The sequence below is a fragment of the Eublepharis macularius genome, chromosome 3 (assembly GCF_028583425.1).
Source record: "Eublepharis macularius isolate TG4126 chromosome 3, MPM_Emac_v1.0, whole genome shotgun sequence".
Taxonomy (NCBI): Eukaryota; Metazoa; Chordata; class Lepidosauria; order Squamata; family Eublepharidae; genus Eublepharis; species Eublepharis macularius.
The window spans coordinates 178356250-178380078 of record NC_072792.1 but is presented as its reverse complement, the minus strand read 5'-3'; the positions used below and the strand labels follow the sequence as shown (position 1 = coordinate 178380078).

The 23829-nt window shown below is 47.2% G+C and overlaps 1 protein-coding gene across 1 annotated transcript in view; it reads left to right on the top strand.

The window, feature by feature from the left end:
* USP35 (ubiquitin specific peptidase 35) overlaps positions 1–14817 on the top strand; it is a 35859-nt gene extending 21042 nt beyond the window's left edge. Inside the window, exons 5-11 of the mRNA XM_054974487.1 lie at positions 1358–1516; positions 5855–6048; positions 7256–7349; positions 10364–10470; positions 10775–11530; positions 11597–12005; positions 14647–14817. Of these exons, the coding sequence (XP_054830462.1) occupies positions 1358–1516; positions 5855–6048; positions 7256–7349; positions 10364–10470; positions 10775–11530; positions 11597–12005; positions 14647–14817 (1890 nt within the window). The remainder of the gene's footprint in view (positions 1–1357; positions 1517–5854; positions 6049–7255; positions 7350–10363; positions 10471–10774; positions 11531–11596; positions 12006–14646) is intronic.
* Positions 14818–23829: the final 9012 nt, after the last annotated feature.

Genomic DNA, 23829 nt, shown 5'->3' with positions numbered 1-23829 from the left:
GGCTCAGCTTCATGTGTGTTCATTATAAAAATTCTGGTATTGTCATAAGCTATGTTATGTAGTTAAGGAGGAGATGCAGATGTGTAAAGTGCCGTCAAGTTACAGCCAACTTACGGCGACCCCGTATGATTTTCAAGGCAAGAGACTCAGAGGTGGTTTGCCATTGGACTTCTGAAGTGGTCTCCCATCCAAGTATTAGTGGGTTGCTTAGCTTCTGAGACTGGACCGGATCAGTCCAGACCGGGCAATCCAGGTCAAGGAGGAGATACTAATATGTATTTAGGTATTTTGGTAATGGATGCATGAAAAGTTCAGATTTTGTACTTTTTAAAAAATAAACTCTATTTAACTGTGGTTGCATTATAATTGTGACAATAATTGAACATGAACAGTGGCCTAACAACAACAAACTTGGAAGATTAGGCAAGCATCAGTAATTATACGGAAGCAGTAGAGATCAGAGGCTTAATAAGCAAGAATACAAGTTATATAAAGACTAACTGATATAATGAGGAGACAGAACTTTTATAGATAAAACAAAACATCATGCTGTTCCTGAGTTGAGATACGCCTATTAGCTACATCTTTTTTTGTGCGGCGCTCTATCACTGAGAGTTATTGCTCCACAAAGACAGATTTATGATTAGGATGTTCTATTTGTGCCAGTTGGTCAGATATCTTCTCTGTTATAAAGTAGTCCCATACCCCCTTGAGCCAGAGGGAAACCTGAGGAACTTCTTTATCTTTCCAACAAGACGCTCTGACTGTCTCGGGCTGCTGACAACAAGAAGAGGAGATGGAGATTTTGTAATATTTCACTGATATTAGGATGGATATATTTGCTTTGAGAAATTTTCCTTCGTGTATGATCGAAGGCTTGTTGTGTAGATTGCAGATAGATATTGGGAACATTTGTTTGAAAATTCTATGTGGACACACACGAGGCTGCTTATACCGAATGCAAGAACATCAATATTGGTTGTTGTGGGTTTTCCGGGCTGTATTGCCGTGGTCTTGGCATTGTCTCCGGCCGTGAAAGCCTTCGACAATACAACATCAATATTGTTTTCTCACAATTGCGGCAACTCTCCAGGGTCTCGGAGGTCTTTCACATCACCTACTGCCTGCTCGTCTTAAGCAGAGATACCGAGGATTGAACCTCGGACCTTCTGCATGTAAAACAGAGGTTCTTCCACTGAGCCACAGCCCTGTTTCAAATTTTTTTAAAGGTCCAATCTGCCTCTGAACTTGTTGCCTCGATTGTGAAGGGGTTTAAGAGCTCGTCTTTGGCGCGGAGGGTGCTTTTGGGTACTTGTGTCGGACCTGTTGAGACTGACTTTGCTTTGTCCTCGTTCAGCTCCTCCCGCACATCCCTCGCATGGTGTCCTCCTTAAACCGGGAAGATTCTAACTCGGCAGCCAGCTGCTTGGAACAGCTGGCTGAGTTGATCCACTGTATGTTCTTCCGCTTCTCTGGATTCCCAGATCTCTATGAGCCAGTCGTGGAAGCCATCAAGGTAACTGCTCTTTTGGACTGCATGCAGCAAACAACCTCTTATTATTGCGGGTAGGGTTGAAACTATCCCTTGTCTCCGGCACGGCAGCTTCGCTCATCTGCAGATACTACCCTGCAATTGGGCAAAATCAACACGTGCATTCTCTGTGGTGCCTAGGGTTGCCAGGCTCCCTCAACCTCCAGGTGGGGGGCTTGGGGCCTGGCACTCACCTTTCTGGGGGGGGAGCATGCGCTCCTGCAAGCATGATGATGTCACTTCTGGGAAGTGACATCATCACATGGCGTCCCCCCCCCGGAGCACACTCACAGTCCGCAGGGGCTTGGATCAGGGCCGCTGCGGAGGGTAGGAACAGTCCTGCCTTCTGTAGCGGCCTAAAACGGGCCCGATCCATGTCAAAAGAGGCTCATTTTGGGCCCGTTTTGGCACGGATCGGGCCCATTTTGAGCTGCTGCAGAGCACAGGAACACTCCTGCCCTCCGCAGCAACCCAAAACGGGCCCGATCCATGCCAAAACAGGCTCATTTGGGGCCCGTTTTGGCGTGGATTGGGCTGTGGAGCATAGGAGCACTCCTGCCCTCCACAGTGCCAAAAACAGCCCCGTTGGGGCACGGATCGGGCCCGTTTTGAGCTGCTGCGGAGTGCAGGAGTGCTCCCACGCTCCGCAGCGGCCCCAATCCGGGCCAAACTGGGCTGATCCAGGCGGCTGCTGAGCATGGGAGCATGCAGCACCAGAAGGGAGCACGCACAGAAGGCGCATCCCCCCTGCTGGCCAGGTAAGTGGGGGCGGGGTGTGAGGAGTGGGGGCAGGGGATCTCCCGTCCCCACCGGGGGTATGGTATCCCTAGTGGTGTCCCACCTTAAGGAATGGCCCGCCTGAGGAGGTCAGGAAATCTCCCACTCTCTTTACTTTCCGTAAACTGTACAAAATCAAATTATTCAGGAGGGCCTTCTTACACAGGCTGTGATGCAGTATACCCAACCACTGAGGTCATCTTATACCATATTGTACATAAGGCCGACTAGGCTGAAGTCTAGGTCAGGGCTGTATTATTCATAAGGCTGACTAGGCCGAAGCCTAGGGGCCCCGCAGGGACTTTGGGCCCATCAATTTTTTTTGCTGAGGCACACTCCCACATAAATTACAATTAATTGATTCTCTATATAACCTCTATTAATTAGATAATTAACTGCTTCCTAACTGAAGTGGAACAAATTGTCTCTTATGTTAAAACAATGATCCATAAATTATATATTTTTAATAAATAATAAAAAATGTATTCACTTCAAAATATTACAGTATTGAATAATTATACCCCCAAAATGTGCTTTCCTGAAGAGTTCTACTCATGTAATAAAATGTGAATAGAATTCTTCGGGAGACCCTCAAAATGGATTTAGGGCTATGTACTGCGGTCTAGTACCGCCCATACCAGGGTCAGGCTGTCAGCTGTTGTGGGGTGAAAGACTGAAGTGCCAGAGAGGGCCTGAAATACCTGAAAGCCTGGGGGCCCAGACATGGGTTAATATGGCCCCGGCTTCAGGTACCCCTGTGTTCTGAGATTACGCAAGTTGTGATCCAGAGAGTGCCTTTTCGGTTGTGGCACCAAAACTTTGGAACTCTCTCCTCAGGGAGATTTGTCCTTCCCATTCTGTTGCCATCTTCCACCAGTGGGTGAAGACTTTTTTTGTTTCATTTGGCATTCCCTCAGTGACCCCTCCGTCATGCCCAATGTTTTCATTGTTTTAATTTTTTTGTTTTAATTGTTGTTTTTATGTTTTAGGATGGTTTGAGCTCTGGTTTAACTGTTTTAATGATGTGTTGTTGTTAGGGCTGCCAGACCCCCGGTGGGGGGCGGGGATCCCCACCCTCCGACCCCCGCCCCTACCTACCTGGCCAGCGGCGGGGCACGCACCTTCAATGCGCGCCTCCCTGCGGTGCTGCGCGCCCCTGCACACAGCAGCCGCCAGGATCAGGCCTGTTTTGGCCTGGATCGGGGCCCCTGTGGAGTGCGGGAGCGTTCCTGCACTCCGCAGGGGCTCACATCGGACCCGACCCGCGTCAAAACGGGCCTGATCCACGCCAAAATGGGCACGTATCGGGCCTGTTTTGGTGCGGATCAGGCCCATTGTGGGCCCCTGCGGAGTGCAGGAACGCTTCTGCGCTCCGCAGGGGCCCACAACGGGTTTGATCTGCGCCCCAATGGGGGCTGTGTGGTGACGTCACTTAAGTGACGTCATCACGCTTGCAGGAGTGTGCGTGCGTGTGGAGCGCGCGCACATGGCCCCCCCTCAGGTAAGAGCCAGGCCCCAATCTCCCGCTGGGAGATCGAGGGGGCCTGGCAACCTTAGTTGTTGTTGTTGTTTCGGTCAGTTTTAATCATTTTAAAATATGATTTTATCATGTATGTTTTAATTTGTTAGCCTCCCCGGTGGTCCTTATGAGGGTAGAAAGGTGGGATATAAATTTTATTAAATAAATAAGGATAAATAAATAAGAGAGAGGGAAAGTGGCCAGGTCTCTGCCCCAAGAACCTTACAATCTAAAGTAAGATTTTATCATGTATGTTTTAATTTGTTAGCTGCCTTGGTGGTCCTTATGCGGGCAGAAAGGTGGGACATGAATTTTGTTAAATAAATAATAATAAATAAATAGGAAAGTGACCAGGTGGCACACGAACCTTACAATCTAAAAAAGATGGTGTGAGGGTTGTAAACTGCAATGGAAGCGGCTGCAGTTCTTGTACAAAACTTGCAATCCCAGCTAGGCATTTCAGCAAGATATTATGGGAGTTTAAGAAAAATATGTGCCCTGCTTTTGGTTGGTTCATCATAAAATGCAAAACTGGTCACAGTCATATTGAATGAGTTTATTGAATGAATTGCCAACTTGGAGGCATCCTCAACTAGCAGGAAGTGATGGAAACATTTGGGGGGCTGATGCTGGAAAACTTAGAAAGTGATACAGGAATGATTGGGTGGGGGGTGCCTGGTGGAGTCCACTCACTCACATGGAGCTGCCTTCGGCTATGTCAAGCAGTTGGTCTAGCAAGCTCAGTCATGGCTATGACTGACAGTGGCTTTCCAGAGTCTTGGGTTGAGGTTGTCAGGTTTTCTCCCGGGTGCTGCTGCGTTGGGCACCGGGACGCCACTAGGGATTATGTAGGGTCTCACTTTGTGGGAGGAGGGGAGGTATCACCCATGCACCCTCTCAAGCCACCAGCAAGCCCGCTCAACCTTGCTCCTGTGTCTATCTTTCTCCTTCGCCGCCTTCTTTCCTTGCTTGCTCATTTTCTCCATCCAACCTCCAACAACTCCCAACACAACCCACCCCACCCCACCCCGCCCTTTTATCCTTTCCGCCTTTCCCTGCTCCACCTGTCAACCAAGCCCTCCTCCTGCCCTCTAACCACGGCTCTCGCTGGCCCAGGCAGCTGCACATGTGTTTGCCTGGCTGGAAGCACTGGGCCGGTTCACCTGTGTCTCATTGGCTGGCTGCCAAGCCTCTCCTGGTGAGCTGACTGCTGGAGGCAGGCACAGCTGTGTCCTCTTGGCTGGCTGCCAAGCTTCTCCTACAGAGTGCCTCAGGCAGCTCCACCTGGAGTCGTTTTGTTTCTGGCATCCCCTGGACCAGGCTATTGCCTTCTAGCTGGGCTGCAGGCTGGGACGTGGCTCTGAGCTGCTGTGGCTGCTTCTCCTCCCTGGCTGGTAAGGTTTCTGTTTGGTTAGCTGCTGGCTGTCTGTCCTTGCTGCCTTTGCCCTCTTCCTCTGTCCTGGGCCCCTCTGGGTTGACCTCAGTCTCCCTGCCTGGCCTCCCAGACTCCCACTGGAAGATGGGACTAGCTGGTCTCCACCTGCCCCTTCTAACCCTCTGAGGCTTCGGTGTTCCTTTCCCTCCCTCCTGTGTAGGTAGGTTCTTGTCCTGGGTGTTTTGCTGGGGTGGCTGGGCAGCTGTCCCCCGGCTGCCTCCCGTCCCCTTCTCCTGGCAAGTCCGGGGGCTGCGCCTCAGACCCCGGACAGAGGTCTTTTATGTGACCTTCTACATGATCCTTTTAACTAGAGATGCTGGGGATTGAACCTGGGACCTTTTGCATGCCAAGCAGGTGCTGTGAACGGTGGCCCGTCTCTGTTCTGTGCTCCTTTCATGGCCAGAGAAAGCCTTAGATGAGGTATTTGCACTGCCTGCTAGCCTAAATGACAACAGGTTCATTGCATTTACAAACCTGAGAGAAAATGAGCCTGTGAAGGCAGTAAAATGGCCACATTACTTTCTAAACTCAAGAAAGGGGGTTACTCCACAAACTTATACCACTCTTTTGGGTTTCTGTTATTCCTTTCAAGGCTCTTCCGATTCCAAATGAAGACCGCATTAAGCATCTGCTCGGACAGAATGCTTGGACCTCGCAGAAGAATGAACTCGCTAGTTTTTATCCCCGCCTGGCTTCCAAATCTGAAACAGGGAAGATAGGGTTAATTAACCTGGGCAACACCTGCTATATGAACAGCATCCTTCAAGCACTCTTCATGGCCTCCGAGTAGGTGTCCTTTCTGCCTCTGCTTCCATTCAGATCAATTAGTTTGTTTTTTGTACGGCTGGTTTGTGGCCATTATTGGGTACCGGAATTTATATCATGCACAGTCTTACATGTCCAAGCTACAAAACACCCCAAACATTCTTTTTGTAGTTAAAATGTGGAAAAGAGAAAAAAGCAATTCAAGATTGTTTTTTTTATTTTTAAGCAGAAAATAGTATTAGACAGTGAACATAACAAAATATTAAAGTTACAGAATATTCTCATTTCCATTCCTTTACTTATTTATCTTAAAATACATTGTACTTGACGTTTGATATTCAGCATTTAAACATTGTATTCAACATTTAAATTCTGTGTTTTAAATTACTAATTTAACAAATAATAAATTTTGCTAATCGATTTTTTATTTTTCTTAATTTTCAGCTACATAATCATATGAAAGTTTTAATTTTTCCTGAAATTCTGAAGCTGGTCTGTTGTGAATATCAGAAGTTAATTTAGCCATTGACAAATATACATAAAATTTGTTCATCCACTCAGTCACATCTGGACAAGATTCTGCCTTCTATTTTGTTGCATGTACTACTCTCGCCACTGTCACCATACATTTAAACAGGTCACTATGTACTTTTGTAATATTACTTGGTACAATATTTAATAATGTATTTTTAGGATTTAGCACAACATGGGGATTTGGTATCTTTTGCATCTCTTCATGTGGTTTTATCTAGTATCTTTTTGCCTTTCTGCATGTCCACCACATGCAGTAGAACATTGCATCCACTTTTGGCCATTTTGGGCCCATTTCTGCTGGGATCAGGGCCGAAATGGCCGGGATCGGGTCGGTGCCAGGTGGGGGAAGCCTCCCCTGCCCGGCACTGACCCAGTCCCAGCCGTTTCGGCCCTGACCCAGGCCCAAACGGGCCAAAAATGGCCATTTTCGGCCATTTACATTTCCAACACTTTCCACTATAGTCTTTGTTTTTGCAGTTTTCTTAGGAGCAATATACTATCTAAAAAACATTTTAGAAGACAGTTGAGAAATATTGGTAAGAATTTTTTGATAGGCAGAAGAAATATCTAGGATATTGGGGAGATGCCCGGGAATTGTACTATTTGCTTGTCTCCCATCCAGACAACCTGTGCATTCAAAAATAAACGGGGTATATTTACTGAACTGTTTATGTTTGTGCCATTTTCCTTCAAGCTTCAGGCGCTCGGTGCTGAATTTGGCAGAGAACAACTCCCAGCCCTTGATGGCAAAACTCCAGTGGCTCTTCGCCTTCCTAGAGCACAGTCAGGTAACTTTTATTTATTAAAAATATTTTTATTCTCTTTTTCCCGCAAAAGGCCCTGAGCAGCTTACAAAAATCTGCCTACAATGTATCAGAGAAGTTAAGCAAACCGCCCCGTGAGCTGTTGGGAGAGAAAAAAGTAAGTAATGCTTCACAGAGTGAATAATTCACTTGTGGAACTCACCACCATAGGGTGTAGTGACAGCTCCTTGCTTAGATAGCTCTAAAAGGGCGTTTTGACAAAATCATAGAGGATAGGCCAATTCATAGCTTAGTCATGATGCCTAAATGCAGAGCTCAATTTGAGGGGGGATGTGCCGGAACGCTGTTCCGGTAGTTCCCCCAAGAGGTCACGTGTCAGGTGGCCCCACCTGGTGATTTCTGGCCATTTTGGGCTGTTTCGGCCTTGATTGGGACCAAAAGGGCCCGAATGGGGGCCGAAATGGCCCAGATCGGGTCAGTGCTTGCCTCACCCGATCCTGGCCATTTCAGCCCTGATCCGGGCTCAAAAGGGCCCAAAATGGCCACTTTTGGCCATTTGGGGTCCATTTCTGCCAGGATCAGGACCGAAATGGCCAGGATCGGGTCGGTGCTGGGTAGGAGAAGCCACCCCTGCCTAGCATCGACCCAGTCCCAGCCGTTTTGGCCCTGATCTAGGCCCATTCCACAAGAATCAAGGCTGAAAAGGCTGGGATGGGGTCAGTGCCAGGGCCGGCACTGACCTGGTCTGGGCTGTTACGGCCCTGATCCGGGCCCAAATGGGCCCCAAATGTCAATTTTTGGCCATTTGGGGCCCGTTTCGGACGGGATCAGGGCCAAAACTGCCAGGACTGGGTTGGTGTCTGGCGGAGGACCCCTCCCCTGCCTGGCACTGACCCGATCTTGGCCATTTGGGGCCTCATCCAGGCCAAAACGTGCCCAAAATGTTCATTTTGAGCCATTTGGGGCCCTTTTCGGCCTGGTTTGGGGCCAAAACAGCCCTGATTGGGCCACTGCCAGGTGGGGGAACACTGCCTTGTCTGGCAGTAGCTGAATCCTGGCCATTTCGGGCCTGATCAAATCAATTATGCTAACGACACCCTTCCGGTGATGGCAAGGGTCATGGCATATGCTGATAAATTATGCTAATGAGTTATGCTAATGAGTTTCTGCAGCTCTTTTTCGAAATGTCCCCTGGCTAAATGGAACATCCATATTCAAAAGCAGTATGTCTGAATACTACTTGCAGGAGGACATCGACAGAGGAGGTCTTTGACTGCCTGTGGACCTTACGGTGGTAAATGGTTGACTGTTTGGGGAAACAGGAAGCTGGGCTTGATGAACCATTGTTCTGATCCAGTAAGGTGTCTTTTAAAGTGCTTATGAAATAAATATTTAGGCTTTATTCACTGCCTTTTCTTTGTTCAAAACGCTTCATGTGTCATTTCAATAATTCTCACACCAGCCCTTTGAGGTAGGTCAGTATTATTTACCCTTTATTGGAGATTGAATGGGAGAAGGAATAGTGGCCGAGAGATGGTGGCTTGTCTAAGGTGAGATTTGAACCAGGGACATCCTCCCTCGAGGCCCTCACTGTTGTTAGTTGTGTTTCACTTGCTTTCAGCTGAGCTTCTACTCTTTTGTTTGCTTTGAATGCACTGAATGTTGATCAGTATTGGGTAGGCAGTAGGGTTGACAGCACAAGGCTGGCAGCCAGTGGGAGATTAACAGAGATGGTGGTGGCCCTCAGCAGTGATGTAATGACATCATTGGCGACATGCTGACATCACTTCCTGTGTGACTGGATGCAACATCAGCAGAACTGTATAGGTTTTTTTTTCGTTTTTTTTAGTTTTGCCTGAATTCTAGAGTGTTTCTGGCGATGCTCTGACATCATTTCCGGCCACACAGGAAATTACATCAGCACACTGGGATGTTGGCATCCCCCTACTTTCTTCTTTATTTTTCTCCTTCTGAGCAGCTGGTTGGCGGCATTGAGGGCCTGTAGGAACTTCGGGATCCAAGTGGATATTCAGAGAATTACTCTTTAAACCAAAAGACAGATTTGGGATCTGCAGCAGATTTGGTGTTGAAGAATGCTATAAATCACCTTGACCTCAGCCAATGTGAAAGCAAGCAGATGAAAATGTTCCCAGGACAGGAATGGAAAAGATTTTTTACCTTAGGCCCACCCAGATCTCTGGCTCCTTTTTAAGACTTTGGAGAGTCAGTTTGGTGTAGCGGTTAAGAGCGGCAGGACTCTAATCTGGAGAACTGGGTTTGATCCCCCACTTCTCTGTTTGAAGCCAGCTGGGTGACCCTGAGTCAGTCACAGCTCTTTCAGAGCTCTCTCAACCCCACCCACCTCACAGGTTGATTGTCATGCGGATAATAATAACACACTTTGTAAACCGCTCTGAGTGGGCGTTAAGTTGTCCTGAAGGGTGCTATATAAATCGAATGTTATTATTATTATTTAAGTCAGCTGTCCCTGTTTCTGTCACCAGGAAACAGGCACTGAAAACAGGAAGAGCCACTGTGGAAATCGGTGCTCTCAAATGCAGGCAGAGGCCCAGCTGTGGCCCTCTCTACTACTCTTCTGCCCTTAATTGTTCTGAGTCTGGGATCTCTCAGAGCGGGACCACAAGTGACGCCTGACACAGGTTGGACACTAGTCAGCTTCCCTCAAGTTTTGATGGGAAATGTAGGCATCCTGGTCTTGCAGCTTGGCTCTCTGACTGCTGTCCAATGGACTTTTCAACTGTCACTTGTCCAACATTCCGCCAAGCTGCCTACATTTCCCATCAAAACTTGAGGGAAGCTGGCAAGTGTCCAACCTGTGTCAGGCGTCACTTGTGGTCCCGCTCTCAGTCCAGTGGACTGAGGCTCTTGAAAAAGTGGCTTGAGGGCTGGATGAAAAGTTCACATGTACCAGATGCGGCCCATTCCTACTACCAAGGTGTAATCTTTCTGTCTCTCTGCTTGGGCATACTTCAAATCTCTAATTTCTCTGCTATCCTCTCTGATTCTCTCATTGACAGCGACCTGCCATTTCCCCCGAAAACTTCTTTTTGGCTTCATGGCCTCCCTGGTTTACTCGTGGGGCGCAGCAAGACTGCTCAGAATACCTCAAGTACCTCCTTGATCGGTAGGTTGGGGATAACTACACTCGAACTTTGGGCACTTTAGGGAACTTTTATGTGAATGTTTAATATGTCTGCACTGGTGCATTTCATTGGTTCTGAAAAACCATCCATCATTCCCTTTCTCCAGCGCTTCCTCCAAGAAGCCCAGAGAGGTGTAACCTTTCCATTTTATCCTCACAGCAACTGAGCATGTCTGGCTTTGAACAGGGTCTTAACTGGACATGCTATCAACTAAACAACACGGGCTTTGTAATATTTTGAGGTGAAATTCCTCAACCTTTTGCATTTTGTTCTTCCCCCCAAAAGGCTACACGAAGAAGAGAGAACAGGGAGAAGAATCTACCAGAAGCTCAAAGAGTCCACATGGATATCTCAGGCCGAACAACGGCACTCTGTCAACAAGACTCTGGTTGAAAAAATGTTTGGTGGCAAAATTATGACAAAAATCCGTTGTCTGAAGTGCCTAAAAGTCTCTTCCAGAGAAGAAGCCTTCACGGACCTCTCTCTGGCTTTTCCGCCAGCAGATAAGCACGTGCCTATACGCAATGGTACCTCAGTTTTACCTGTAGAAGAGATGGGCCCACAGACAGTAGAGCCTACTGTAGAAGCTCCCACTCGGGTGACTGATTTGCCAAGGAGACTGGGGAAGCATCGTGCGTCTGGCGAAAATCCCTCCAAAGTGTTGCCAGTTGAGACTCTGAGACCAGAAGGGCAAGAGACGTCTCTCCCTGTCAGATCTGAGAGGGATGCCATTGGGGTCAAGCCTAACAGAGGTTCGATGCTAACCTCACGGGATCAAGGGATTGGCGCCGGAGCCTCCAGATCCGTCCCCGACTTGATCAATTATTTCTTATCGCCTGAGACGCTGACGGCAGAGAACCGATATCACTGTGAGAACTGCGCGTCCCTTCAGGATGCAGAGAAACTGGCGGAACTAACCGAAGGGCCCCATTACCTCATCCTCACCCTGCTGAGGTTCTCCTTTGACCTGAGAGCCATGAGGAGAAAGAAGATCCTTGACAATGTCTCCGTCCCCTTGGTATTGAAGCTACCCGTCCTGACGTCCGCCCAGGAACTCAGTGACCCGAGTCCAGGGAGGAGCTCTGGGCCCACTCCTTCGTGTGACAGCTTTGCGTCTGTCGTGTACGACCTCTGCAGTGTGGTAGTACATTCTGGAGTCTCCTCAGAGAGTGGCCATTACTATTGTTACGCCAGGGAGTGCGAAGACACTGTGGGAGGCGACCCAAAGAACGCCTTGTGGATGGTCTCCTCGGAAAAGCCTCTGGACGTGGCGATCCAGTGGTACCTTTTCAACGACACCAGGGTATCATTTTCGTCTTTCGAGTCGGTTAGCAACGTGACTTCCTTCTTCCCCAAGGACACGGCCTATCTGCTGTTCTATCGACAGAGAATAACCAAGCCGAGAAACACAGGGCAGGAGACGGCTGCTGAGGCCAGTTGGGTAAACGGAGACTTGTCTTCTCCCAATAAAGACCTGATGGAAGCCATTGCTAAGGATAACATCCTATACTTGCAGGTGATGCTTATGAGCTATACCGATGGTATCCTTTAACTTTTTAAATATTTTGCCTATGGTGATTTTACATTAAGGATTTTATGGTTGAATTGGGAACGGAGGAGTAGGAATGAACATTGTGTTATGACTTCCATATTTATTTATTAACTAGCAACAAAGCCTGTTTTGGGAAAAAATACAGCGGGGTCTAGAAAGGGGAGGGGGCGCAGGCGGGCATTGCCTCCTTCTCCTCCGTGACTGATTCCAGCCAGGTGAAAGGGGGGTGGGCATGGCCACCTCCTCTGCGCCTGATCCCTGAATTTCCATCCGCTCTGCTCCTGTTCCTGGCCTGGGTTTCCCGCCGCAGCAGCGCCTTCTGGAGGCGCACCAGGGTACGAAGTGAGTCGACTGGAGCATGCTTACTCTTTTATATAGTAGGATTCTCAGGTTAAAAATTACGGGGCCTTCTTGGTTGTGGCTCCCCAGCTGTGGAGTACTGTCTCCGCAATCATGTTGCTGGTGCTGAAAACTCAGCATCCTATTAAAACTTTCGTTTTCACAGGCATTGTGTTTATTGGTTGTGGTTTTGCATGGGCATATATTACTGGGCTAGAGTTTATCATGTCTGATCCCATGTGAATCTCTTTTGTTCTTAGCAGTGCCGCTAGACCCACTAGCTTTTAGAGAGACAGTGTGGTGTAGTGGTCAGAGTGTCAGCATCAGGGAGTCTGGGTTTAAGTCCTTGGGTGATCTGAGGCCAATCACACTCTCTCAGCCCAAAATACCTCACAGGGTTGTTGTGAAGATAAAATGGAAACGGGGAGACCCATTTACCCCGAGCTTTTTGGAGGAAGGGTGGGATAAAAATGTATTAGCAAGTTTAGATATTTTAATCTATTTCGTGATGTTGCTAATGAAGAATATTTTATGTTGTCCATCCTTTACCATACAGCTGTTCTTAAGCTGTGCAAACACAATGTTTCCCTCAGCTCTTATACTGTGAGAAGAAACTGTTATCCCCATTTTGTCCTTAATTGTCACAGACAAATTTCTGAATAACTTCCTATTGCCGCAACCTTGCATTTTCATACAGCCACCTGAATACATCTCTTTGAAGGCAGCTAATCTCAAGTGTCTAATGGAATGATCAGGGAAATTATAAAGTTCTTCTATACCCAGAAAAAAAAATCTAGCTTGCTTAGAGACAGGATAGTTTTCCTTGTGCAGGAAACATATTTGTGTGAAGGAGCATTCCCTTGTGTCATTTTCCCACCTGCAGTCTTAAGTGGTACAGTCCAGACAGTAGTTGGTCACCTTCAGTGAGAATTAGACCCCTGTCACTGGTGTGTCTGTTGCAGGTTCGTATTGATCAGTGCCTATAATGAATAATAATCCTTCCCTCTCTCTAATCAGTTGCATGGAGCAGTTCAAAATAAGTATTCTATAATGTGTTAAAGATGTGTTATCCACATAACTGTAGTCCTTATATAAAGAAATAACAGTGCAAATTTCTTCCCCCCCCCTTTTCTCAGCTATGACCTACCATTGGAAACCCCTTTTTGGACTTCAGAGTTTTCCATAGAAGTAAAAATGATTGGACTAGAAACTCCTTCCGATATGGTGTAATCAATTACACCACTGTTAAATTTGCCAAAGGCATCAGTTTTGGATGACAGATACTATATATATCAGCCAGCCAAGAGGAAAGGAGGGGTAAAATATTTTAATAAAATAAAATATATATAATCCCTCTAACTCTGTTTCCAACCAGTTCAATCGAGATCAGGGGAAAAGGGATTTTGAGCTGCTTGCTCACTTCTGGCTGGGAGAATTCTCACATTGTCTTATATCTAAGGCTCCTCCCCCTTGATTATGATGTAGTTTGACCATATATGGGAAATGGAGTAAAATGCCACGGACAGTGTTCTAAAGAGTGGGGTTATTACCAGGGCCTGTTACAACCGTGTTGGGTAATCATGTCGCTGAAGTATGTATTCACCACTGTGGTAATGCTTGGTTGCGTTACGAGCCAAAACACACATCTCTGAGGGTTCTCCATCTCAAGTTAAAGCCATCTTTCCATGGCTCCATCTTGCTTCAGCGGCTTGAGAACCAAAGACTCAAGGGAGCATAGATCTCCCTGGGCACCAGAATTCTTTGAAAGAAACAAGGAATCTACATGTTCCAGGGTTCCTTGTGCTTGGACTGTTGTCCATACAGTATATACAGCACCAGCAGGGGGAAGAGGTCCCCAGCGAAACCTGGGGACATTTGCAGAGGCAGAGAGGTAAGGGGCAAAGAAGAAGGCTGTGCATGCTATGGTGATGGCGTCTGAACGAGTACGAATGAGTCCAAATGTTGCAATTGAACTGGGGTGTGTGCGGTGAGATGTATTCTTTTAAAAATTTGTACAATCGAAACTTGGCTCGGTTTGGTAATCAGAGTTCTGAAACAGCTGGGGAGAGTTCACCAGTCTAGGGGCTTTCATATAAACTCGCAGTAGGTGTTTCACCTATGCCTGCCCCTCTGTTGAGGATGTTACATTTGATTCGAGTTATATACCCCCCCTTCAGGACAACTGAAGGACAATGTCGTTCCACCACTTTCCTTATCTATCTTGAGAGGACGAAGCAAGAGTTCAGTTTTGTGTGTCACCCCACAGGAGCAGGAGAAGGAAGCCCGGAGCAGAACGGCCTACATTTCAGCGCTACCCAAATCCCCATTGTGGTGGAAAGACTCTGAGGGGGATGACGACGACGATGACTCCTCAGGGGGGTGCGGGCATGCCGCCGGAGGAGGTGGATCGAGTTCTTTCCACGGACTTGTCTTTTAACGGCACCATTTTGCCAACGGGAGAGCTCCATAACCAGGCTGCGAAGGGCTCCTTGGGATGCAGCCCTTTGGCCTCGTGTTCCTGATCGTAGGTGCCGTCAAACAGGTAAACTAGTTTAACTGGAAGCCCACCTTGCATGGAATTCTGGGAACGGTAGTTTTTGCGGAGATGGCAAGCAGAGATTTCTCAGCTCCCTGCAGCCCCATATTACAGTTCCCGGGTTTGCAGGAGGGAAAGGTATAGCACTGTTCAGCAAACACTGTGACATATCCTACCAGGGGCAGTTCTCCTTCCCTGAATTTCCCATGACATTCTCACAGACACTCCTCTTCTGTAAGCTGCAAGTTGAACTTAACGAGTGACTTGAAACTTCCCCGCGTTCTTCTGACACAAACTCTGTTGTGATGCCTTTTCAAATCAGGAAGATTCTGCTTCCAATGTCATTTTCAGGAGGTTGCAAGGATCACGGTCGAAGCCTTAGGTAACGTAGTTGCCCTAGAAGCAATATTTCAACGATATCCCTTTTGCCCCATCTTTGGTATTGGATCCTGAGGTGTTTGGATGCCATGGAGCCCTTCTTCACACATCCTGCCTGGTCCTGAGATGTGCTGAACTTCGAGAAGACCTTCTCTGCCCCCTCCTTCATTATCACTGCTGCACTACCCTCTTCCGGGAAGGATGAATTTATGCCTGTTGGCTGCCGAAGCAAAGGGCCACCGTCTACTCAGTGTTCTAGATGGTAACCTCGAGTTGCTTCATGTTAAGGCTGGTCCTGAACTCTAGGTTCCCCATGGGGATTTTTTTTTTAAGGAATCGCGACACTGGAGATGACCCTCTTGGCTGGGATGTTGCCCCCCCTCCTTTTCAGGGTACGGGTCATGCGGTTTGTCTGAAACATACAATAGGAGAAGCTGGTAACGTGTATGTATCTAGCTAACCTAAAACACCCAGCTGATTTTTAGCTCTGGGAGATCCCAGCTATAGAGCTCAGCTCATTGTTTGCCCTATTCTAATTATTTTAAATTTCTGTACAATGAAATAAACTAATATATATATATATACAATGCAAAATTGAAGGGATTTTGGCCTCAATAGCAAGTCTGTGGCAGTTTTTCCTCTTCTTTCTCCTGTTGTTTATTGTCTGTTGGGGAAGTCTGCTTATCCAAGCTTTGAATTGAGAAAGGAGAGGGGAGCTTGGCTCAGGAATAAAGACCGTTTGCATGTCCCAGGTACAATCCCCGCTATCTCTGGTTAAAAAGGTTTTTTGTAGCCTGATGGATAGTTTAGGTTGGGTAGCCATATTGGTCTGCAGAGAACAGTAGAATCTGAGTCCAATGGCATCTTAAAATGGAATCACATGAGATGAATTTCTCGTGACGAGCACTTTATTGGTCCCGCAACCTTCCCTGGGAATGGTAGTCTTACACATACACCCAAACAACTGGAGAAAAACCGAGCAAGGTGGATTTTCTTCCAAAGAACAGCCGCTCGACTGGAGAGATTCTCTTTCAAAGAGATTCTGTCAAAGAGAGACCGGAGAGATTCTCTTTTAAAGAGAATCTCTTTCAAAGATTCTCTTTCAAAAATCCCATCTGCTGGTTTTCCTTCAGGAGCTCAGAGATGGGGTGGGAGGACTTGATGTAGCAGGGCCCTGCCAGGAGAAGAATGGGAGGGACTGGGTTTCTCTCGCTCACAAAACATCTCGGCTTTTTTCCCGCCTCTTGTTATGTCATAGCCAACCGTCCCAACCATGCCCCCATTTTGAAAGAAAGGGAGTGTGTGTGAGAAAGTCCCTCCAGTTGCGATTCACTCCAGCTGAACTGAGATTTACATTGAGCGGCTGTTTTTTTAAACTACAATTCCCAGGGATCCTTGCAGGATCCAACAGTCGCCCATGTGTCTCATGTGTTTTGACCCTTAGAGACCAAGAGGATTTATCAGAATGTAAGTCTGAAGAAGGGAGCTTGGACTCTGGAAAGCTTATACTCTGAAGACCCGTTACAGTCACTTTACACGTTGCTTCTTTTACGAGTTCTCCATGGAGCCAATCTGTGCTCCGGGCAGACACGTCAGCTTGGGGATTGGTTTCTATAAAAAACGAGAGTGCAGATGGGCTTGGAAAGCTGCTACCAGGGGAGGAAAAGCTCCTGCCTTTCTCCCAAGCTTTTTCCCTTGTGCAAAAACTGTGGGGAAGTGTGCATAAAATACCTCCATGTGGAGCAGCAGAAATGGGGAAATGGCTCCCCTCTGCAATGTTTTGGCATGGGGAAAAATTTTGGGAGAAAAACAGGAGCTCTCGCTCTCTTGGTGGCAGCTGAGTCCATTTGCATGCTCATTTTTTATCTTCGAGGCAATGCGTGTCTGCGAGAAGCATGGGTTGGCTCAGTGGGAAACTCGTAAAAGAAGTAACATGTAGAGTGATGCCACTGGACTCAAATCCTGCTGTTTTTCTGCTTGAGGCTGCTGTGAGCAGCTGCTGTTCAGAGTAGCTAGAAGGCCTAAAGGCCTGACACGGCATAAGGCAACTATATCTGAAAGAGCGGGAAGGGGATGTATGTTGGTAACCTAAGTGTGTGAACTGTGAATCGGAAATCCCTGGTTTTCCTATCCCTTATCTCAGCCTCAAACCTGCTGGATGTCTTAATCCCCTGTCAGCACTACGGTGAGGATAATAATGGCTCAAGAGGGCTGAGATGATGAGTGATTCCACACACGTTGGACAATGCACTTCCAATCCTCTTTATAGATCATTTGAAATGGATTTTTTTGTGTGCGGAACAAAAAATCCACCTCAAACTATTGATAATGTGCATTGAAAGTGCATTATCCAATGTGTGCGGAATCAGCCACTATTAAAATTGAGGACTAAATTTTGTTCTTTAGAACATTAGAGCCACTCCACATACACTGTCTTGGCCATTCTCCCAAAGAACGGAATCCTATATTTGGAAGAGGATTTGTAGGCTATCTATTAAATCCCCCCTCCCACCATTGAATGCAAGAAATACAGTCCATCATCTGCTTGAGGACTACTAATGAGAAAGAGTACAACCTCCCCTTCCCTGTTCAACCGGCACTCTCCCTCCTTACTCCCCAACTTCCCTTCTGCACAAATAGAAGTTGCTTATGCTCTTGGAGTAAATCTATACCTCCCATTTCCAATGAATTCCTTGTAGTTCCCACGAGGTCGAGAGGGGACATGGTATTCTGTTGGGATTTCTGCTCTAGGGAGGGTTATCAATTTACTGTATTTTTCTAATCTGTTTTGATTACTTGGCAACACCCACCCCCTGCCAGTTGTGGCAATTGAAAACACAGATATGGGAACTCTCTTTTCAGGCACATATCACATTTATTAACAGCAAAACAAAAGGCATTATCTAAGTTAAGCACAGGAGCATTTTTACAGGATAAGTGTGTCAAATTATTATTTTAAAAAAAAAACTCACAAAAATAAATTAATAATTTAAGGAATTAGCAATCCATAGTGACTAGAAAAATTAATTACTAGCTCAAATAGTGACACCACAAGACATACTGTACATTTTAAAAAAAGACCAGAGTAATTTTGTCCTTCTAAAAAAATCATCTTTATGAAATAAACACCCCCCTTCTCTCGCCCACCCCTCAAAAGCCACATATTTCAGGACACTCATAGCAAGATACCAACACAACTGCATTGTTGCTTTGATGAAACACCCTTCACATAAAGGTGCCTGGTCAAATCTCATTTATAAAACATTCCTAAATGTTTGCATCCACTGTAGTGTCTTTCTATTTTGTGGAACCGGTTTATTTAAACCCTGGTTTCCGAACAGCTGAATTTGTGGTGTATCCGCGAGATCTCCGTATCAGCGTAGCCAGAAATAGCCCTTTCATTTATATTTTAGGCCATCTTCAAGGGCCATTTGGTTGTGGACATCAGTGGACACCATGGGTCAATGGATTGAAAAGATATCTTCAGATGGTATGAGATGTGGCTGACCTTAAAAGCCAAAGCCCCAAGGCTTCTCCCTGGGGAATAGGTCTATCAAAGACCAGGATTCACGATAGTGAAATGGAACGTCCATGGCCAGAGGCAGTGTACCTCCGAGCACTAGTTGCTATGGGGTGCAACGGCGGCGGGAGGGCTGTTACCTCTCCCGTCCTGCTTGCAGGCTTTCCCAAGGCATCTAATCGGCTACTGTGGGAGACCGAAAGCTGGCCTAGATGAACAATTAGTTTTCTTGCTTCCTTCTCTCTCTGTTTGGTATAGTCAAGCAAAGGGCATACTTCAGTGGCACATGGCTTCCCACCCCACTAATGGCAGTTCATGAAGTAGAGGGGGTGGGTTGGGAAGTCCTGCAGGGCCGTGGATCGGATCACCTGCTCTGTATTGCTAGCCATTCGCAGAAGAAAAGAACGGACGGCTTATTATTCTTAGTGGCATCCTCCCGTTTACCTATGGCCACTTTGGCTCTCAGAATACTAAAATTAGAATGTCGGCAAACCATTCCCGTTGTCACATTTTTAAAATTAATGTTGACTGTCTAGCAGCCCAGCCCAAATGGCAATAGTTGAAGCTTGATTATCGGAAACAGAAAAGTCTGATTCAAACAATATCCAAGCTGGGGTGGGTGGGCTGCCCCCAAGACGCATTCATCCCTACTGGGGAAAGCTTGCAGATGCCCATATATTTTTATCCCATCAACAGCGGGGAAAGCAGCAGCTCAGGAATAACCTTTTCTCCCTGTTGCCAGGGAGGAAAGGGTTACACTTCCGGTTCACCCTAGCACTCTTCAAACTTTCCAAATAGGGATTTCGGAAAACGCACTGCAATTTTTTTTAGGCAAGCAAATTTTTTACTTTGTTCTGTTCCATAGTGGACCAGTTTGTGATCATGTCCCTGTTGCAGGTACTGGTTGATTTTTCTATCTCGGTTGACTTCGTTTCTCCCAACACTCATCCATTCCTCTACCAACAGGAAAATTGCATTGGTCATCAAAGCGGCAGAGACTTTTCCTGTTTGCATGACACGGTGACGGACCTTCACGCCAGCGCACAGCCGCATTGTCTGTCTTAAGCCAGCCCACCTTCTGCCTTTTGGAGAAGCAGTTTTTTTTGTTTTAATCAGTGTTGGATTCAGCAAGACTAGCAGTGTCTTTTCTTAATGTTTTTAATAGTGGCAGTTGGGAGGTTGTGATGCATGGCAGGGGTCAGAAGTAACTTTTGCACATGCGGACTCTTTCTCCTTAAATGGGATTCCAAACAACGGTCCTGTGAGGCAGGGAAGTGGTAAAGTCACCTTTACTGTAAATTCCCGGATTGGAGGAGAGCCGAACTCTTATCCCTTCACAAACTGCTGTAAAGTGGTGCTCCAAGAATCAATCCAGGGATTAACCCTCAGTAACTTGTGTCACCCATCTGCACAGATAGAATGCAGGAACGGTCCATTATATTATGCAATGTAATGTAAGGAGAGGACAATGGAAGCGATTTCTATCTGGTATGTTTTTATCCCACCCTTCTGGCAAGGTGCTTGGGGCAGCATTACAGGTTTTTCCCTTTCCCATTTTATCCTCACAACAACCCTGTGAGGTAGAGCTAGGGGTGCCAGACCCCTGGTGGTGGCAGGGGATCCCCCGCCCTTGCCCCCACACCCCACCTCCACTTACCTGGCCAGCCTCTGTGTGCGCGCGCCTGCGGAGCTGTGTGCTCCCGTGGATCGGGCCCATTTTGAGGTGCTACGGAGTGCCAAAACAGCTGCAGATTGGGTCCATTTTGGTGCGGATTGGGCCCGTTTTGGGACGCTGCAGTGTGCAGGAGTGCCACCGTGCTCCACAGTGGCTCAAAATGGCGCGCTGGGGGGGGCGTGCGCAGCATGATGTCATTTCCCAGAAGTGACGTCATTGCGCTTTGCAGGAGCGCCCCCCCCTCAGAACAGAGGACAGAGCCAGGCCCCAATCCGCCGCTGGGAGATTGAAGGGGCCTGGCAACCCTAGGTAGATCAGTCTGGGATCAAACAATAAGCCAGTTTGGTGTAGTGGTTAAGAGCGGCAGGACTCTAACCTCTAACTCCTCTGCTTGAAGCCAGCTGGGTGACCTTGGGTCCGTCACAGCTCTCTTTGAGCTCTCTCAGCCCCACCCACCTCACAGGGTGATTGTCGTTTTGTAAACTGCTCTGAGTGAGCATTAAGTTGTCCTGAAGAGCAGTATATAAATTGAATATTATTATTATTATTATTATTCTAGCAAGATTCATGGATTTCAGCCCAGGCCCATATCCAACACTTGGACCATTACTATTCTTGCTTGCTACAAAGTCCAAAAAGAACGGTTAATGTTGCGATTTCTGCATTCTCAGTGGCTCCAGTTTAGAATGAGTCTGGGAAGGAGCTGCATTTAGAAGTATATTCTGGGTGACAAGGGAATGAATAATGGCTGAAAGCCAGTGCGGTATAGAGGTGAGAGGGACAGAGTAGGGTGGAGGAGGGAAGGTCAAATCCGTACTCTGCTACTAAACTCGTGCCTTGACCTGGTTTCTCTTCCACCCACCTACCTCACAGGGTTGTTGTTGAGGGTAACAAGGAGAGGAGCAGATAGGTGCAGGGCCCCCTGTATTCCTTGGATAAAGGGTAGGATACAGAGAGACAAGTGGAGAACTTGGAAGGAAAAAAAGTTGTCGCCCAATTTCACCTAAAATGAAATGCCAGGAAAACAAGGGACAGCAAAAAATAACTTCAGGGATTCTGAGAACAGTCAAAGAGAATTTCAGGAAAATTTTCTGGCTACCTTGAAATACTGTTAATCCTTGGATGACAGAATCTATCTAAGGCTAAGCCTGTGCCATAAAGGAGCAGCAGGCAGATGGAGACCCTTATTTTCATCTAGAGTTTCTACTTGGACTTCAGAACGGGGGGTCTGGTAGGATCATATATTAGGGTCCCCAACATGGTGCCCGTGGGCACCCACTGACACCTTTCCCAGTGCCCACCAAGTGTTTTAGAAAGTGGGTGGGGTCAGGTGGGGCTGTTCCTCAGCAAGGTTTCTGATTGGCCATTGGACATCTGATTGGCTGAGTAGATTGAACAAGCGTTGCTTTGGGCAGTCGCTGCCACCACAGCACAACGTTCTTCACTGCGTGACTGAAGTCAAGTTGTGTGTATGCCATAAAATATTTTACACAATATGTTCATTTTAAAAAGGCATCCTGTTAGGCAGAGCTTCTGCATGAACTGTTGAAGTGTTACTATTAGAGTTACGCATAACCTCACTTCCTGAGATTCTGTGGTGGGCTCTACCTCCAGTGGCAGCCATTTTGTGGTTGGCTCTACCTCCTGTGGCAGCCATTTTGTAGTTGGCTTTGCCTCCTGTGGCAGCCATTTTGTGGTTGTATCCACCACCCTGTGGCAGAATTCCAAAGAGGCCCACAAGCTCAAAAAGGGTCTTCAAAAAACAAAAATCCCCTCCCTCCACACAAACACTAGATGCCAGGAAGAAAGAGTTCTAACGTAACCTTGATGTGCTAAATACTTAGGGGGAGGGATTTCTTTCCCCAGGGTCAGTCATCCCCCCCCCAACCTGAGACTGAAGTACTTACAGTTGTACCACTTAATTTGCAGCATGAGCAAGTTAGGTCTGAATAGGGTCAAACTATACAAAAACTTCAACACTAGGCTGTGCTTCTAACTTCAGCTTTGTGGGAGATAGAAAATACCTTCCCCCCCGCCCAGTCAGAGAGATGCTTTATTCTTCATCAGTAGTCAAATTATCTGGGCTTGTATGCAGACAATGAATTCTCCTCCCCAATGTGTATCGCCTAACGGTTGCAGAGACCCAGAGAAGTCATGTAGCTCCCGCTCCACCCGACCAAGAACAGTGGTGAACTACAAAAGTGGTAATAGAACTTCCATTCACAGGTGTTGCATACCTCTGAATACCAGAAACCGAGGGCCAATAACAAGGTACTTCATGTCCTGCATGTGAACTTCTAGACGAGTGCCCCTCATGTTGTGCCATGGACGCCGTGGCACATACACCCCCTAGTTTCTTCCTCAGAGCAAACAGTCAATACAGGCCTTCCTCCATTTCAACAAAGCAGGAGGTATCACCTTGGGGTCTGTAGGGAGTGCCTGTTAGGAAACCCATGCCTCCATCATAGGAAGACGATTGGCTTAGGCCCTCCCAATATTGTGTAGCAGTGCCTCAACATTTTATGAATAGACCGCTTCCCCGTGGCAGTGCATTCATTTTGGTGCCCACAATAAAACAATTCAAGACTTCAGCATAACCTCGCAAATCTTCTCCAATGATCTTATGGAATGAAGCCCACTCACCCTCACTCCACTGAAGGACAGTCCACACATCAACACCAACCCCCCCCTCCCCACAATTAAGCCCCATCATTTAAAAAAAAAAGCGTCCTGTTTTTTAAGGCCCTTTTTAAAAACAGGTACAGGTGTCTTAACAGTCGCAGGATCAGTGCGTAACACAGGACACAGTAAAATTCCTGTTCCTTGGTGACCCAAGATAACTTGAACTTGGAACAGTGCAAAAAGGGGTATTTGGGTGGGTCGGGGGGAGACATAAAACCACTGGGGCAGGTGAGAGACTCAAGGCAAAAGGCAGAGGTCATCTCTAACCTTAGAGTTCTCGGTTCTGACAAAATGGATCTGTGGGAAAGAGTTTGTCGCCCAGCCGGAGAGTCTAGCTTCAAGAAGTTAGAAGTGAGGATGGGGGAAATTCTCACATGCAAGGAAGCTGCAGAGTTAACATCACAAAGACTGACCGGGAATCCATTCTTACGGGCAGGGCTTTTTTTCAGGGGGAACGTGGGGGAACGGAGTTCCGGAACCTCTTGAAAATGGTCACATGGCTGGTGGCCCCGCCCCCTGATCTCCAGACACAGGGGAGTTGAGATTGCCCTCCGCGCCACTCAGTGGCGCGGAGGGCAATCTCAACTCCCCTCTGTCTGGAGATCAGGGGGCAGGGCCACCAGCCATGTGACCATTTTCTCTGAGGCCAACCCACTGA